This window comes from Eleginops maclovinus, chromosome 10, assembly GCF_036324505.1.
Source record: "Eleginops maclovinus isolate JMC-PN-2008 ecotype Puerto Natales chromosome 10, JC_Emac_rtc_rv5, whole genome shotgun sequence".
NCBI classification, from domain to species: Eukaryota; Metazoa; Chordata; class Actinopteri; order Perciformes; family Eleginopidae; genus Eleginops; species Eleginops maclovinus.
This window is the reverse complement of record NC_086358.1, coordinates 19,358,923-19,377,119: the sequence shown is the minus strand read 5'-3', so window position 1 is coordinate 19,377,119 and position 18,197 is coordinate 19,358,923. Positions and strand designations below refer to the sequence as shown.

Genomic DNA, 18,197 nt, shown 5'->3' with positions numbered 1-18,197 from the left:
AATTCATTCATAAATGTATTCTAAAATCAGCAGCAGCTCTCTCTATGTCAATCATTCTACATTTACATGATTATTACTTCCTAAATGTTTTTTGAAGTCTTGCCTTTTCCATCAGGGTCGTACTCCTTGAAGGCGTCTGAAGAGGTCAGGTCTTTCAGCTTGAGGAACATGTCAAAAAACTTGAGGATCATCTCCACATTGTTGGAGGACTCCACCAACATGTCCACCATCTGCTTCCCAATGGTCCCGTTCACCACGTTTCCTGCCAAACAAACGCCTTTACAATACAGGAAGTCCTTTGAAACCACAACACAACATGACACAATATAACCCTCCACAGTTATTTAGCAGAACCAGTTTCTTTTTGTAAACATCTATAAAATGTCCGGTCACAGGCTACATTTTAACGACTTTATGGGATTATTTGAAGCATAGCAACAGCTGTTTAATTCCTCCAGGAAATGCAATATCTTACTAAATTACATGTTTGAAAACACTTAAATATGTCTATTGATTTCGTAATCAGTGTATCCAGAGCATAAAATCCATGAGTGTGCTCTTTGACAGATGAACAAACATCTGTAGAGCCAAACTAGGCAAACAATGCTAAACAATTCAAGTAAACAGTGCAAACATCCTCGTGATGACCTCGTGAGTTTGTGTTGTGCCACCTGCTTTAATATTTATTACAAGAGTGCTGATGATTGTAACCTACCCTCAAGCATGGACAGCAGCATGACCACCATATCTTTCTGGAGATCCATCAGTTCTTTCAATAACTCAATCTGACTTGAGTCCTGAAATGAAAAAAATGAAATAGAAAAGAAATAGTGAAGCTGGGTTAATATACATTGAAGGGACACTTATTATCCTATTGCATATAAAAGTATAACAGAGTAATATATGTTTTTCTCTCACTGGAAAAGGCAGCTACTGTAGTTAAATGTATCCTCTGTGATTAGTTCAGTCTTTGTTCTTTTCTCAAGCTTTACAAGTGATCAAAATGAGGTTTCTTCCCAGAGGGGTGCTCTCACCACAGGAGTTGTAAGGTGGGCCTTCTTCCTCTATTGAGAGGCATCTCAGATTATAGCGGCAAAAAACTCCCTATACCAATAAACCTCACCCATCTGACAATTGCCTGAAGTGATGACCAATAAGAATTAAACGTGATGAAATGATACGCGACTGCACAACAAGCATTTTGGCTCCTTCACAGACTTTTAAAGGATATTAAGGCACTTTTTGCTGACACTATCAGAGTTTACAAACAGTTTACAGCAGAAACATGACATAAAAGGATTGTGAGAAAGATTAATGGCTGAACTCAAACTGGGGACATTGTGATTTCCCCTCACCTGAGACAATTTCATCTGCATATGAGCGAAGACGTGCAGAAACCCGACCACAGCGTCCCACAGGCGACTATGGGCCAAACTCTGCTGGTTGCCCGTACACGGACCCTACAACATCATAGGTGACAATCACAAACATCACAACCAACACTGACCTTCACTGAGCCGGTTACCAACACTAATGTGAGTGTTTGCTTAAATAATCTGACATCATTATCAATTAATCAGCAGCTCATTTTGGTAATAATTACTACTCAGTAAATATTACTGTTAAACACCTTTCATTTGGATTATTTAATAACATTAGGAGACTACTCTAAGAAGTACAGGTGTCATATAATCTCAGTATCTTCTCGTACCTGGATGTACTCAGTGAGCGTGTTGAAGACCTGCTTGGCCACATTTATTGCCTTGGAGAAATTCCTCTGGCCCTGCTCATCAATAACATCCTTCCCAGAATAATACCAGTAGAAATCACTGATGGACTCCTGGAGGAGAGTCAGGGTGAGTAGGGAAGGAGAACACAAAAAGACAACTATGAAACAGAGCAACTACGAGGAATTAATGAAGGTAGAGTTTTAACAAATGTAAAGCATAACGTATGACAGAGTTATGTTTAAAAAAAATCAGAGGAAGTGAAATAATGAAGTAAAAAAAGAGTACAAACTACTTACATTTCAAATCAACCTGCATTTTGTTTTCATCAAGGACATGTTAGCTTTAGCCCGAGAGATTTTCCATCCAGGAATATATGACATGTACTGGTATTTATTTTATTTTTATGGTACTTCATTTTAATGTTTCATGTATTTTCATTGTCTTTTGTTGTCTTATTTAATTTTAGTTTTATTTCTATTTTATATTTCACACACTATCTTCTCTTCTGATTTTGTTGTAGTTCCATCGTTAACAATGTAGTTGTTTGTTTTTGTTCTGTAAAGCCCACTAGCATGTTTTGTGATATTGGGCCATACAAATAAAATAATTAATGAATTAATAAATAAATCATTCTAACGTTTTGTTATTGAGATTGAACAGAACTTGTTTCATCTCTACAATAAGGGAGGTGCATTAAATGGCATTGTTATGGTAAGAATTGCATTAGCATAAACACCTATGTAAAGATTTAAACGAGAACAAAATGATCCTGTAAGACTAAACTTAAACTAGTAAAGGGTTAGGGTTGAGTGTTAACCGTGTTGCTTTACTTCCCACTGAATTAGAAGCAATAAGTAAAATCTCAAATCCAATTTAACTGAATGGGAGTTTTGTGTGTTTTGGTTTATATGATAAATATGTGACTATTCAAAAATATGTAATCTGTATGAATCAGTATGAGTCTTACCTGAACTCTGAGGAGGTAGTCAACTGTGGAGATGATGATGTTGACAGTGGTGTTGTTCCCTGTTTGCGTCCTCAAGTAGTTCTGGAAGTCTGAAATAGGATATCGCATCGATTGCAATTTTGCACATATTGTGTTGAAATGAATAAAGAGCCTTTCTGTCAAAGATTGTAAAGCTTCCTAAGTAATGCTTCGGACAGGCTTATGGAATAGAAAATACAAGAGGTTATGTTCTGAGTAAGTTCTTTGACATGTTGGTTTCCCATTGTTTTCCAGTCACAGAATCTAAGTGGGGAAATATCGGTTTAATGTTTCTGCTCAGTAGCTTACTAACTGAGTGCCGCTTGAGCTGGAAGTCAGAGGGATGCTTCTATAAACCAGCAGAGCCACTTCAATCCAAATTCTGTATCACAAACATTTGGTGCGATCATATAACATCAAACACAGCATTTTGAGGTACTGCGAGGGGGTTGTTATTGAGAGGTTAGGGTCGTAAATGTACAAGAAAAAAACTTGAATATCCATGAGCAATTTTTTTAATGTTCTCTGAGATAAAAGTCACAATTTTACCAGAAAAAAAAGATTGAAAATAGATTGTCTTTTTCAAGGAACCACATGGCTTGGATCAACACCACACAATGCCCATGCACATTGAGCACATTTCTTTTTCTTGTAAATGCAGAACTTTATCCATTTCATTGTTTAATTGCAATGTTTGTACTTTTGCTTAACTCAACTGAACACCATTTTAATAAACACAATCTGAATGATTAGTGGCTCAGATCACCCTCAGCATGATCACATTTACTGAATATTTAGCAATACTAGACGTGCACACACACCTGAGTTGTGCCCTTCACAGAGCAGCTGCAGGAAGCGGAAAAGGTCACAGGTGAACTCATCATCCTGCATGACCTTCTCACCTGGCCGGAGAGAAGAAACACACCCACACACATACATGCACACACATGCAGACACACGTATGCACGAGCACATACGCAGGTATGCACACACAGAAACACAGGCATGTGCAATCACACATGAAAGCACACACACACATTCATATAAACACACCCACACAAACACATAAAGAACGTCAGAGAACAGGGCCGACAAAAGCAGACGACATGTAGGAGAGACACACACCAAGAGAAGATGGAGAGTGAAGAAGTGTTAAAAAGAGATGGAGTTAATGCCAGGAAATACTCAGTATCTTCTTTCAGTCACTGAAATGTGAAGTCATAATACACCAACTAGACGTATCTCACACACACGCTCAATTGGTGTTGGACTGAAGGTGTTTGGTTTTTAAGCTGCAGCATTTTACAGTCAGGACGGGATGTTTGCTGGTTTGGTTTAATAGAGGAAGTCTGTTGGTTGCTGCTTCTATTGTGTATATGTATTGAGGACAGCTGCCCTGACCGTACCAAAATGCTGCTTTGAACCAAGAAATGCAAAAGGAAAGAAGGTCAAAGAGAGGAAAATGAGACACTATACATAACAGAAACATTAACATAATACGTTGATACAATATGACACAGACTGGACCGGGCTGAAGGAGGAAAATCTGGAGGTGTGGAACAAGACGGAAAGTGTTTTGATTTTCAGTGCCACATTTTCTACAAATGACTCCCACCAGGATGAGGGACACACGTCTTAATAATTGTCCAAAATTATGACTTTTGTGTTGCCCTTTCTGATGGCCTGATAAAATAGATCTGACTGCATCTACTTACAAATGTCAGAACTCAAATAGGGGCTCTTTCAGGCTTATTCCCAACACAGTGGTAGACCAGATGAAGGGGATTACATTTTCCACAGTGATGACGGGACCAGACAAAACGTATTCATACCATTTTAAAGCTGCAATGTGTAGTTTTGAGCCAGCTGCTTCAAAGTAATCGGGGGCAGTTTCTTCCATATTCTACTGGGTCCAGACCATCTCAATTTACAGCCATCAATTATAAAAGAAAAAGGCTTTTACAGTATGTTCATCTACGTTTATGTATAATAATTGTATTCCAAGTTTTGGAGTATTTTAATAATATTAAAATATTTAATAAATTCTTTATATTGTGTATTTTACACTATCATTTAATACATTTAATGTGTATTTTTTACTCAGACGGTTAGAATATACCGTTTCGTCCAAACTGCTGAAACTCTGAGAGCTGGGCAAAATAAAACTGCTGTCTAATAATCTTCAGATGTGGCTTATTTATCTGTGAATTAACATTCTGTTAATAATCTTGGTTCAATTTTTGAATTTAAAATTCAGGCATATTTTACACATTGCAGCTTTAATGGAATGGATGAATTGTAACCGGGGATTTCAACCCTCTTTTTATCACCTACAAATAACACAGTGAAATGTAAACTCTGCATGTAACCCATCCTGGTATAAAGAGCAGTGGGCAGCTACTATACAGCGCCCTGAAACCATGTGGTGGGTCAGTGCTTTGCTCAAAGGCACCTGGCGGCAGACTTGCAACTGTCCAGGTACCAGGCCCCTCTCTGCTCTTGGTAGGGATTATAAATAGGATTAGAATAAATGACAAGCTACGGCTGTGGTGTACAATAAATAGTGCCTTCAATTTCTTCCATTTAAAACATAAGGTTGTAAAACGTTGCACAATTTAATGCATGAATACAACAACAACAACATCATGAATTGAAAATACAATTACTGAAGAGAAATAAGTCAAATCATAAAATAAGGGCGGGTTATTCAAATAAAATGTTCTCAAAACAGTCATGGAGGACAAATACACTGACTACAGCTCAGCCAGTAAACAGAGAAGGAGGTAGGAATGAGAACAGATCATGTCCCCCCCCCCCCCCCCCCCCTCCACTCACAGCAGCCACGTTAAAGTCCAGAGTGCAACACACAGAGAGAAGAGCAGGAGAGGTGGACGAGACTAAACCAATGAAGAGGTGAGAGATGAGCAGGGCCGCAACACCTGGCAACTTCCGTTTATTATTAAAAGACTAACCTTTATATGAAATACTTAGCCTCTTTCAGACAGAATAGACATTCTTTAATGCAAATGAAGATACATCTTCACCAACTTGGCGAAACATGCGCAGCGTTTACTTAAAGCGCTGCAAATTAAAAATGTTGCAAAAGCTCAAACCACAACGGAAACTGTTTCCAGGGGATACTTTAAAAGCGGCGCACTGATCTAAGATCTGCTTATTGTAACAATTTGATCATATTATTCCTTCTGATTACGTTGGCTAGGTTAGCTAGCGAGTGTACAGCCGATCTGCAATAATATTTAAGGTAAATCTCCAACAGCAGTGACAGACTTTATAATACCCAAACTTTAAAAAATGCTCCGGTCCCAGCTCTGTGCATCACTTTTTAGTGTCCCCTGGCTTCTGTTGTGTTGCAAGTGCTGCATTTTTATCTGCAGCATTTTGTATTTGCAGCGTTTGATGTATTTCTTTTAGTAAAAAAAAAAAGAAACAGATATTTTCTAAATGCTGCATGTGTTGTCAAGTTGGTGAAGATGTTTTATTTATTTGTACATGTTTTGGCCCATTTGTGTTTTTTATTTGAATCGTTTTTTAAGCTGCTAATGGAAATGTTTTGGGCCGTCGTAGCGCGTTTGCATTTGTCAGCCACCGTACCAATCTGTAATAGTAAGTCTTTTGACAACACCATTTATTAGAATTTTAAAGTTATTTGCAACCTTTTAAAGCGCTTTGAAAATGTATGAGCAAACTAATGAGGGAAAAGTCACACCAATTTCAAATTTGATCAGCCCTTTATATGGCTGTTATCACCATAATTATGCTTCAGACAGGACAGATTGCATCTACATTGTGAGGCACTCACAGATTTAACAAAATTATTAGATCACAGCCACTACGACAGGTGCAAATCTAGGTCTTACGATCTCGAGGTCTGTCTGCTGCTGAGCAGCTACTGTACATTGGCTTTATCAGAGCTTTTTCACTAGAAACCGCTTCCTGACGCTTACCATGTTAATGAATACAAATTGGGACAGAAGAAAAAATGTAAAAATGAACATTATACATTTTCATTTGATATTTTCTTTAAAATTAATTTCAAAAAGTGTAGCTTTAATTGACAAAAGGAATGTATTTAATTGTTTTATATTTGGCTGATTATGGTATTTCTGTATATATTGCAGTCCTAATAGAGGGAGACAGAGAGAGAGGCTGAGGACACAGATGGGTAGTACACTTCACAACAAAGAACAACCAGCACAATAACCATCTCCATTACTAGGACAAAACAACCAGACTTTAGGTTGACTACATGACCAAGAGTGGGTGGAGGATGGTAAATATTAGTAATATTAAGAATGTGCCAGATACTGTACAAATCCTGAGAGGGAGTCTGCATTTTTTAAATCTTAAAATCTACTTGACATATTATATTCATCATCAGTTTTCTTATGTCAAACATTGATTTGACAAAGACTTTAAGAAGTATAAAGAACCAACAACAATACCAACCGAAAAGAGTTAAAATTGGCCTTACAAAACAAAGAGTTAGGATGGTGAGGGTAAGGCAGAGCAGTAGCTGTTAGCACACAGCAGGGGGGGCGAGGTTAGAGGGTCTACACTCAGGACCTGGACAGAACTGACACAACAACTGACCCACCGCAGGAAGAGAGGGAGCGAGAGACCAACCAACACACAAGGAAATGGCAGAAGGCATAATTACCACGCTCATGAGTGATGACTGAGGAGGGGAAGAAAGTGCAGTAAACCAAAATGAGAAAAGGAAAACAGGGGGAAGAAAGAAAGAGAGAAAGAAAGTAAGAAACAAAGAAAAAGATTACATATAGGGAAAAGAGCTTCAATAACTCCGAATTCAGTGGTTGGGTCAACATGGAAAAAATGATGTGTTGGCAGGAAATCTGTCTTAGAGATATTTTAAAAATATTTAGGACCAAGATAAAAACGCTTTTCCTTATTTTTTATTTGATTGCGAAAGTGCATGCTCAACCGGCTTTAGTTAATAGGGCATTAGTATGATACATTTGTATTTACAAATAATATTAAGGAAAGTATGAATAGAAAATCATCCGCTGAGCCATGTCTGAATGCTGTGATAGGTGCAGTAATGATAGATATAACATCAGTTTCAGGACTTGGTTCAGAATTTACGGCAAAGTTTATCGGTTGGTTATACTTCAATCATTATGCCTTAAAAAAGAAGGGGGTTTTGTCAGTGACCTTAAAAGTTTGGGACAACTCAATGGTTAAACTTGGTTTGGGTTCAGGTTCATGGTTCATGTTTGGAAACGATTTCCTTCAGGAACCAGGTTTGACTTTTTGCAGGAGACTTTGTCTCTAGTTTCACACTTTGTGACGCTAAATGTATCTCCTAACAAGGAACTGATCTCCTGCCCGAGAGGTTTAATGTTGCTATGCTAATGTCATGCTACTGTTACATTTGCCAGAGGGTTCTTGTCAGGATAATTTAAACACACCGAGGGTCATTTTATGTGTTTTTTTTCTGAGAGCATTGTGCATTATGCCATATCGATGTACACATTTAGGTAAAGTTATTGAAGTATATTTGAGGTGAAATGAGTCACAGAAAAACTACAAGTATTAACGTTTAAAAAAATGACCCCAAACAACTGCTGCACCTATAGCAACATGATTATAACCTATGCGCCAAAAGTGCAAAAACCATCCCTCAAAGCTCATAGCTTCTTACTATTATCGAGTAGTTAGAGAGTTAGTTTGGAGTTTATGCCCGTATTTACAATCTAGTACTAATAAATAGTGACAAAAGGAGAATTTAATTTGAGATTCCAAAAGTCAGTAAAGCCATCTAAAGTATGATTGTGAACATACAGAAAATGTGACAGAAAATGCAACAGGCAAATCATAAGCACATATACATGTGACTGGGAAATCATACTTGATAATGCATTTACAAAATAGGTATACCTGCATTACCACTTTTAATAAATAAACAGATTGCTCAACTAAAGTGCTGCCAACAAAGCAAGACAATTATAATGATATAACAAGGATTTAAAACCTTATTGGTTATGCTATCTTTCAGCATTGCTTTATGAGACTTATTGTTTTAGCAAGCAGTTATGTGTACGTAGGTTTAAATGAACCATCCATAGGCTAATTAAAGTGGTATTTAAGAATTGAACCTCAATTAAACTTAAAATACCTGGTGAAGAAAACATTTTAATATCAACAATAAGCCACAATCACAGACTTAGAAAAAAACATTATATTGCTATAACCATTGCAAATATAAATGAATGATGTTTAATCATCCGGTAGTGAGGCTCACCTGATCCCTCCTCTGTCACCATCCCCAGTCCTTCTGCTTTGTTCTGCCTCTCAAACGCATTAAGATCTAGAACACTGAAACAAAGACAAATGAGTTATAACGCTCTCGTCTCGTGCTCTATCACTGAGCTTCTGCTCCCCTGCAACCCGTGGCTGTGCATAGTTCTGTTTATACCTGTATGTAAATACTCAAATTCACCTGTGCCCAATGTATAATGTGACAGTCGTTTTTATTTTAAAGGCATTATGTACAACGAAAGTATAATGTTGTCACGGATACAGTGAGCGACACTGTGTGCTACACCATGAGCGCCGTGGTTATAAGCAAGGTCCTAGGGAGCATCTTCTGGATCTGTTTGATGCTGCACCTAATCAACTGATAGGACACATTTCAACATCACTGAGGTTCCATATTAACCATTATCTGTATTTCTTTTAGCTCAATAAACTGCTGTTTGACCAACAATCTTGCTATAGTACCACTTTTACACTTTATAAATATCCTTACTGGCTGATTCATAAAAGTGTGCTTTTTATTTAAAATGGTATTCCACACAATTTTATTTTCCGCCTTGCTGTTGGTAAGTCATTTTTCGCTGTTGGACGAATAAAGGATTTCTGATTCTGCAGTCAAACCACACACAGTCTGAAGCCATTAACCCTCCTGTGCTATGAATACACTGTCAGTCATTTTTTTCTCTGTAGGAGGAAGTGCGATTTACAGTTACCTGCATGACTGCATCAGACCAGCCAGACTCTGAAAGAAGCCAACATCCTTTTTGTCTTTCAGATAATCCAACATTTTCTGTCAAAGAGAAAAACCACAGAGGCAACGAGATGATGAGTTATATTTCAGACGGGTGCAGGAGACGCTGGGGAAGTACACTGCGATCAGACAACAGAACAGTAATGAAATGGGCCAGGTTACTGAGCGCTGCAGTACCTGCTGTACAGTAGAGTTTCCTCCGTTGAGAATAGCTATGCCCAGCTTCAGAGTGGAAGCCACCATGGGCCCCATCTCACCTGGTGGACAGGAACACAACACACACACACACAGAAAACAAAAAGACATTAGTCCTTCATCCACCAGGGTGCAGGGTCATTCACAGTTCCTGGTTGTGGTTGCATAGTTTTGGAGGGAGGGAACACAGGGATATTTTTGCCTTTTCAGACCATTTACATGCACAAACACTTATATAAAAACACAGCAGCGAATAAAACCCCTCATAGCAGAAAAGTGCCCCTTCAATACAACTATGTTGCTGTGTTCAGCTGGCACACACCTGAATACACCTGGGACCTGAGAGTGGAACACAAATACACTGGCAGTGTTTGAGTAAAGTAGTGAAAGTGGGCAGAGGAACTACCTTTGCTTGCACTGATGGTCTGAAGCACCATCTCAGCAGCTCCTCTGTCGTGCAGCCGAGCCTGCTGATACAGCAGCTTCTGCTTCTCCATCTCCTTCTCCTGTTGAGGAGGAACAGGACACATGATTGACAGGCAGCACACTTACAAGATTACCAAAGGGAGAGACAGACTGACAGAGTGAGGGACTGATCACCTACTTCAAAACTCTTCACCTCCTCTCCATCCTCATCTTCTTCATCATGGCAACTCTAAACGAGACAGAAGAGGAAACATCATCATCATACTTTGATAAGTCAGCTAGTTCTCTTGTAAGTAGTGAAATGTTTCTGTAACTGTTTCTCATACCTTTGCCATGATGTCAGCGTAGGCCATGTAGAGATTATCCTCATCCAGTTTACTGCAAGGACACAGGGACACACACACATCAGCTCTAGATGACTGACTACATAAAAACCTTAAATGTTTTTTTTTACTGAAGCTACATTAAGTGATCCCATGCTATATTATTCCAAATGTACGTGATGAGGAAAAACATTTGCTTCTGCATAATACTGAATAGAGGGAAAAGTATTTTTTAAGCAGCATTGAATAGAAATGTATCTGGTTATGTTAAGAGTCCACTGGTACCGCTGATTCCACTGGATACACCTTTCTGCCACTTTAACATTATTTTTTTGATTCAAAACATTTCAGATGAATGAAATTATGAGCAACCTGTCCTTGCACAGGATCTCTGAAACCTGTCCATGTGAAACCACAAAGAGTGAGAAGAGGATAAACTAATCTATTTTTAAATACTATACTTTTGTAGTTTAATTAATATAGAAATACTTGATATAAGAGATAAAACACCAGTACATGTTTATGCTCTTTTTACTCGATGTGTAAGGATGCAATTAACATGAACTACAACTTGTGTTGACGCAGTAACATTAGGAGGAACCTTTTATCTTACATAATACTTCATCTACAAGAACCCACCACTTCTCTGTGAGGGCCGTCCTGCTGAACAGCTGGATGAGCTGATGCAGAGGGTCAATGTGTTTCAGCCCCTCCTCTTCCTCAGAGGGCTCCTGGTCCCCTGGTTTCTGGAAAAAAAACACAGTAACACAAAACTCAATAAAACAAACAGAAAATAATGGCCTTTTTCCCTCAAAGTATGAAGAAAATAATTAATTGTTTCCATATACAACTCTCTTTTATTAGTGTGGGTATTTTATGACTGGTTAAAATGAGGCTATTGCTTTTAGAGAAGTAACGACACAAGATAGTAGATTAGATTAAGTAGTGCTCCTATAATGAGTAAGGTGGGATTGAAGTTCTTGTAATATTGTAGCAGACCATGAACCTACAATTGGAATATAGTCGTCTGTGTTTTGAACCTTTTCAGCAGTTCACATTTTGATTCCATCAGTTTTACGTTTGAACTGAAATGAACTTACAGCGAGGTCCTCTATGAGTTTATCTTCAAAGTAGTGTTCCTCTGCCTCGATCCAGGACTTCTCATAGCCCTGCAGGAACAGGTTGACAGCCCGGTGCCTAATTTGGAGGAGAGAACAAAAATGTATACATTTCTTACAAGATACTGCAGTACACTCACATGCACTCTGTGTAAATACTGTATGTGTGTCGCTGTGTGTGGGTGCAAAACCCACCTGGGCAGGTTATAGAGTGGTGCCATCCTGAAGCAAGCAACCACAGCTCTCTTTCTCTGTTTGGACAGCAGCTTGTGCCACACGGCCTTCTTACTGCGCTGTGGATGTTCCACCTGAACACAGAGTGAAGCACTCAGTACACCTACTGCTCCCCGTCTGGAGGCTGCATCCCCGACAGCTCTAAGACAACTCATTAATGATGTGCATTTGTAACATCCTTTTCTTCAAACAGCCTATGTCCATGAGGAAAAGAAGTGCTGTTGTGTGTTTTTGTGTCTATTTACAGCCTCAGAGACCTAGGCACTGATTTGAGAGAGCGCAAAAGAGTTATATCCATATATAGAAAAGAAGAGAGTAGAGAGCAGGAGCCCCTTTGATGCTGCTGCAGTTTATTCATGGATGTGGATGCTGCGAATATAGCAACTGATCTAAATATGAATATCATTTTTCAGAGGGTTTCATTTTCCTTGTTAATTTATGCATTCCATGTATTCCACTTCATTTTTTTCATTATAAGTAATATTACCAAATATGCTTTTGTATATTTTTGCAGTTGATAGATAATGAAATCAGACTGCAGGCCATCATGAGTTTTTACTTTCAGGTTAATACAACACACACACCTGGTCTAGGTGAAAGAGGACATGCGCGATGTCCAGGACCCTTTCCACAGTCTTCTGAGGGTCCGAGGTGTCCTCGTAGTGGTTGGGGAGGTCTCTGTACAGAGCCATCTGCCAGCGGATAGCTGGGTCCTCCAGCTGCACAACACACAAGGACATTTAATGTGTACAAAACTTCTTCCTTTTCTCTGAGTGTGACTACAAAGACTTAAGTCATGATTCTTTCCTCTCAAATATACATGTGATAATTATAAGCTCAAAGTTTGCTTACCTTTCCCTGTAAATGCAGATTGTTCCTGATGATTTCTCGGACTTCATCCTCTGTGTCTTTCTGGAAACAGGGTAAATGCACGCTCCATTTTGAGACAAAGAGAACCATTGAAGGTCTTGACTGACACAGAACGATTGTGAGGATATCTTAAGCAACTATCTGATAATTGAGACACAAAGTCAGTTTCAAATGCTTAAAAGATATTCAGACGTTAAAGCAAATTGGATTAAAGTAAATATGGTACAAATGGTATAAAACACACCAACTGATATTATAGGCTGAACCAACTGTGTTGAGACAGAAGTGTATTTTATCATTCTGAAGCTGCCTGGAGTCATTTGGATATGATTAAATGAAGTTTAACACAGTGGACGGCTTGAGTAATGGCACTGCGCTCTGTAACAGCATTTCTCGGATCAGATGCTGCACATTTATCAGCATATGTGTCCCGCCGCCGTCTAATGGCAATCCAACAGCACCATCAATTACAATTATACAACCACAAGAAGAGCAAATTGACAGACATCCAAAGCTTCATTGGATAACTTCAACAGAAGCTTCTAAAGTAGAAATATGATCCTTCAGAACAGCTCTATTGCTCAACATCCCACACCAGAGCTGTGAAGAGAACAGCACAGAATAGTGTTGGTATTGAGCTGACACCTCACTGTTTGTGAAGGCTGAAACATCATAAAGAGCCATGACACATCCTGGATATCAGCTGCTTATGCTCCTCCCATCAGCCAGATGTTGAAGGTGGGAGACAAAAAACAAGGGCCTCAAAAATAACCAGTTACTTAACTATCGCATAGTACGGGAATTCTGACAAAATCCAGACTGGAGGATACACTGTAGGAGTTATTCCAGTTACCAATAATGGATTGTAAGTACTGGAACTGTTACACAAGTGTTTGTTTATTTTGTATCCAATACTTATTCATTTGTGTGGCCATATAATGCACTTAAAATTCAAAGTGACCATTGACATCAAATATCATGGATGAAAATGTATTAAATAATGAAGTCAAATGGTTTATTACCTCTTCTCCAATAACATATCAGACAACATAATCTGGTGGATGAGTATTGATTGTCCCACCTGTGTGAAGCGGTTCTTAGCCAGAGCGATCAGCTCTTGCTCTCCGGGCGCGCAGATGTTCAGACCCACAGGCAGCAGGCGCTTCAAAGTGGCAACGATGAGACTGGTCTGCATGGAGTATCGATCTCCCTTCCTCTTCATCTTCTTCCTCTCCTGGTCTGAAACTATTCCCTGAGGAAGTCAAACATCAGAATATGTAATGCATATACATGTCGAGTGTTATTTTCTCCATGATGTGTAAATGTACATTGACTCAAACACAAGCAGTACACCTTTGATATGTAAACCTTGATTCCCTCCATACCTTCGCCATCTTACACTTGGTGTCAGTGATGAGGAAGGACATGTTGTTGATTTCATTCTGGACCACAAAGTTCTGCTCTTCTCTCTTGAAGTTCTGCAGGTAGAAAGTATTTCAAATCTAAATATAGTTTGGTCCAAACTGAAATGGATTGCCATGACATTTTGTCCAGACATTCATGGTGAAGCTCACTGACTCTGGTGATCCTTAGATATTTCCTCTAGAAAAACAAATGTGTTTTTAATGAATTTCTTAGTATCTACTGGATAAATCAGGTACTGGTTTGTGATCCATTGGGATGAATTGGCATCAGTGATTATCTTTCCCTTTGAATGTCGGCTGCCATGAGGTCATGCAAACATGCAAACATACTAAGCTAGGATAGTGAACATGGAAATATTATAGCAAGTGTTAGCATGTTCAGAGCTGATAGCATGGCAGTACACTCTTACTGTTATTACTGCTACTGTATGTTAGATATGATGGTTCTTAGTGAGATTAATGGTTTGTGTGCACAGGGACAATGTGTGATCTTCAGCATTACATGTGAGATGGATTGATGGAGCTGCAGATTGGACTGATTCTAATTGGGATAAGCTGCGTAACCAATCCTTTGTCTGGGGGTATTTGATTCAGTATGAAATATACAACATACCAATACAGTATATGCAGTTTTAGGAACCTGGTAAAAAAAGACGTGTTTTTAAGTTTCTTACGTGAGATTTGGCCCAGAAGATGAAAACCTCTGCCACCATGCGGAACAGCTCCTCAGCCTCTGGGTTGGACTCTTTCAGCCATCGGGCCCTGTCGATAAAGTGGCACAATTAAAAGGTCCAGAAAGTTTTAGACTCTTTAGTAATGCTATGGAGCTATTTTTACTAGACAGTCCCTTTTTTTCTCATGAGCACGCACAACAACACAATGCAAACGCTTGGCTACTCAAATAAAGGGGGCATTTTATTTGTCTGTCTGTCATGATACATCCGAGGGTGATGACTATTGATTGTATTGACAGCTGAGTTAGCCACATAGCATTAGCTACAGAAGCTGAATGGGTAGTTGACTAATCTATTGCATTACATTACAAGTCACTTGTTAGAGGGCTTTTATCCAAAGCGACTTACATACATTCAATACTGTGGACAATCTCAACAGTCAGGAGCAACTCGACGTAAAGTGTTTTGGACAGGGACACAAAGACATGCTGACTGCAGTGGGGACTGAACACGTGGGCTCCACTAATCCGAAGATCCACGCACTAGCCCACAGAGCCACAGCCTCCCTAATTATAAAGGATTTCTCCCACGACTCCCATGACCTCACCCTATGTCACGGAGTCATTAAGAAAATCCATCTGTCGTTATTGTCTTGTTTGAAAGACAGAAATTACATTCTGTGCTTTTCAAATACTAAAAGCAAAATGTTTAATGAGGAAGTGAACTCACTCAACATGCTTGTTAGAAACACACATTGCACACATGTCCAGAACAAGCACAGATGCTTGGTGAATCCCTTTATTGCAATTCATCACACTGAAAGTCAAATAGCTCATAATAATTGTTGTTTCAGGGAAAGGTGTAATACAATAAGAACAATCTGATCTCAAATGATCCAATCGGCAGTCTGTACCTGTTGTAGTCAACAAATCGTATGAGGAGAGGGTAGAAGGCATACAGGTCTCTGATCAGTACGGTGAACTGGTCCAGGATGAGGAGCTCAGTCTCAGACATCTCTCCCCTCCCCTCCGCCTTGCTCTGTTCCTCATCCATCAGCACCACGGCTGCTTTCTACAGAACAAAGAAATTACAGCTTTCTTAATTTCAACATTAAATATATGTGATCTTAGTCGTGGTAATATTAATACCCTACTTTGCAAAAAAGGTGCATTAGACTCCTAGACTTACATGTGTATGTATTTATACTGTAAATCCATCAATAGAAGAGGTACATCAAAATCTATAACGCATTATACAGTGATGAGACTTACTTTCTTTAGTTTCTCCATCAGAGGCAGGAAGTGGGTCTTGAGCAGCTGGGCTTTGGCCTTGCTGATGATTGGCTGAGAGAAAACTGAAGCAGTGACAGAGATTTTCATAAAACATATGAACTTAACTTGAGCCTCATCTTTCAGTTTGTGCAATTTTCAAAGTCACAGAGACACAAACACACACACTGCCATGTTTACCAGCTAGTCTTTTCATCCAGGCCCCCTCATCTATCCCCAGGTTGTTGTAGATGATCTTCAGAATGTTTCCCAGCAGAGTGTTCATGTGTTCAGAGGTCACAGAGGTGCAGCAGCTGTCAGCTCTGTCTGGGTTGCTCTCTGGTCCATTATCCCACCAGTGAGACATGTAGCTGCACAACATCGGCAACACCACCTACAGGAAGAACCCACCACAAATCCCCCTCTAATCACCAGATTAATGGCATACATCTTTTTTCCCAATACCTAACAAGGATAATTCTTTATGAGAAGACACAATGTTACCCAAGTAACATAAACCTGTATTGATATGGATACAACAGACACAGGGTTAATGCGCTGTTTGGTTAGTTAGTAAGTCATATATCCCACCTCCATGACATGGGGCATCTGAGTGTATCTCATGCCAGACTCTGCCAACTCCATGATCTCCTCCAGACACTTCTCCAAGTTTGGGATCAGAGGACAAACCTCCCCCACCTGCCCAGGAAGACCTAGAGCTGAGGGGGTGAAGAGAATGCACTTAAAAGATGAATTTGAAATATGGTTATACATTTTAACTGCAGAAATGATAATCTAGTAAACTCGCCTGCTAATGTTAGCACAAATTCACTTACAAAGCTAACACTGAGTAATACACAGTAACATACAATGTGCTCACTGGCATGTAGAGTGAATGTAATTCTCAGAGGTTACAATTAGCCGAGGATGTGTATATCTTGGTCTAATTTTGCCCCATTGGATTTGTATCAAAATAAAATCGACATTGATTAGCACCTGCTCTGTCTTTAGCTCCTTTGCTGTTGAAGATGGAGAAGCTGTTGAACTTGTTGATGTGAGGCTCGAGGAATGCCACAGGAAAGGCTGCTGAGAAGGCAGCCAAACACTTCCCCAAAGCTGGGCGCTGTCTGCAGAGAGGAGAGGAGAGGAGAGATTAACATATGCATTCATTATGATTTTATTAAACATAATACATTTCATTTTTATTTATTTTTTAATCGATGATCATTGATTCATATATTGTTTCTGTGGTATCCTGCTTTACCTGCTTCCTGTAGAGTTCATCTTCTTAATTTTGGTATTTGAACATTTGAGTAGACATTATTTAAACTGAAAAGGTGCCAAAATAAAACAGCGAACACATGCTGACTCCTATGGTTTGAAATGCATTGACTATCACAGGAGGGACGTTTGGCTGATTATCCAACATAACAATTCCATGTGCATGTAGGTGTGTTGCTTTTGTAAGAATGTCAGCAATGGGTGAATTCTTTGCACACTAAAGTGAATTGGCAGTGATACGTTCTTTGTTTCTTAAATTATTTTATTATCATAGTTGCATCTGTAGCTTGCAATTCAAATGATCTCTCTGTCTCTGCTCTAAATATTTTATTCACAAAGTCATATAAAGACCTTGCCTTATAAAAACAGTTCTTAAGCTGCTCTCTCCTCTAAGTGTATCAACACTCCATTGGCATTCAGTATGAATAACATTGTAATTGTGTTTTTTGTTTTTGACACCTTGAATAGTTAACCCACATACCCACAGAGGTGTCAGGAACATTCTGAACCTTAAATACATGTGTACTTTACCTCTCTACATAGATGCTTTTGTTGGTTCCTAAAAGGTAGAGGCTGTAGAGGATTCTGTAGCAGGACACCTGGACATCATCCACTGGAAGA

The 18,197-nt window shown here is 39.1% G+C and overlaps 1 protein-coding gene across 1 annotated transcript in view; it reads right to left on the bottom strand.

Annotated features, from left to right (window-relative positions):
• The window catches only part of ryr2a (ryanodine receptor 2a (cardiac)), a 169,182-nt gene that overhangs the window by 29,671 nt on the left and 121,314 nt on the right, over positions 1-18,197 (bottom strand). The window contains exons 70-96 of the mRNA XM_063892944.1: positions 18,108-18,189; positions 17,292-17,422; positions 16,887-17,014; positions 16,497-16,689; positions 16,299-16,381; positions 15,941-16,098; positions 15,028-15,115; positions 14,315-14,407; positions 14,011-14,181; positions 12,912-12,971; positions 12,644-12,778; positions 12,021-12,133; positions 11,808-11,904; positions 11,347-11,453; positions 10,711-10,762; positions 10,563-10,613; positions 10,365-10,464; positions 9,941-10,020; positions 9,726-9,802; positions 8,999-9,072; positions 7,394-7,411; positions 3,537-3,617; positions 2,698-2,786; positions 1,712-1,840; positions 1,356-1,460; positions 716-797; positions 104-262 (exon numbers count right to left, since the gene is read on the bottom strand). Of these exons, the coding sequence (XP_063749014.1) occupies positions 104-262; positions 716-797; positions 1,356-1,460; positions 1,712-1,840; positions 2,698-2,786; positions 3,537-3,617; positions 7,394-7,411; positions 8,999-9,072; positions 9,726-9,802; positions 9,941-10,020; positions 10,365-10,464; positions 10,563-10,613; positions 10,711-10,762; positions 11,347-11,453; positions 11,808-11,904; positions 12,021-12,133; positions 12,644-12,778; positions 12,912-12,971; positions 14,011-14,181; positions 14,315-14,407; positions 15,028-15,115; positions 15,941-16,098; positions 16,299-16,381; positions 16,497-16,689; positions 16,887-17,014; positions 17,292-17,422; positions 18,108-18,189 (2,736 nt within the window). The remainder of the gene's footprint in view (positions 1-103; positions 263-715; positions 798-1,355; positions 1,461-1,711; positions 1,841-2,697; positions 2,787-3,536; positions 3,618-7,393; positions 7,412-8,998; positions 9,073-9,725; positions 9,803-9,940; positions 10,021-10,364; positions 10,465-10,562; positions 10,614-10,710; positions 10,763-11,346; positions 11,454-11,807; positions 11,905-12,020; positions 12,134-12,643; positions 12,779-12,911; positions 12,972-14,010; positions 14,182-14,314; positions 14,408-15,027; positions 15,116-15,940; positions 16,099-16,298; positions 16,382-16,496; positions 16,690-16,886; positions 17,015-17,291; positions 17,423-18,107; positions 18,190-18,197) is intronic.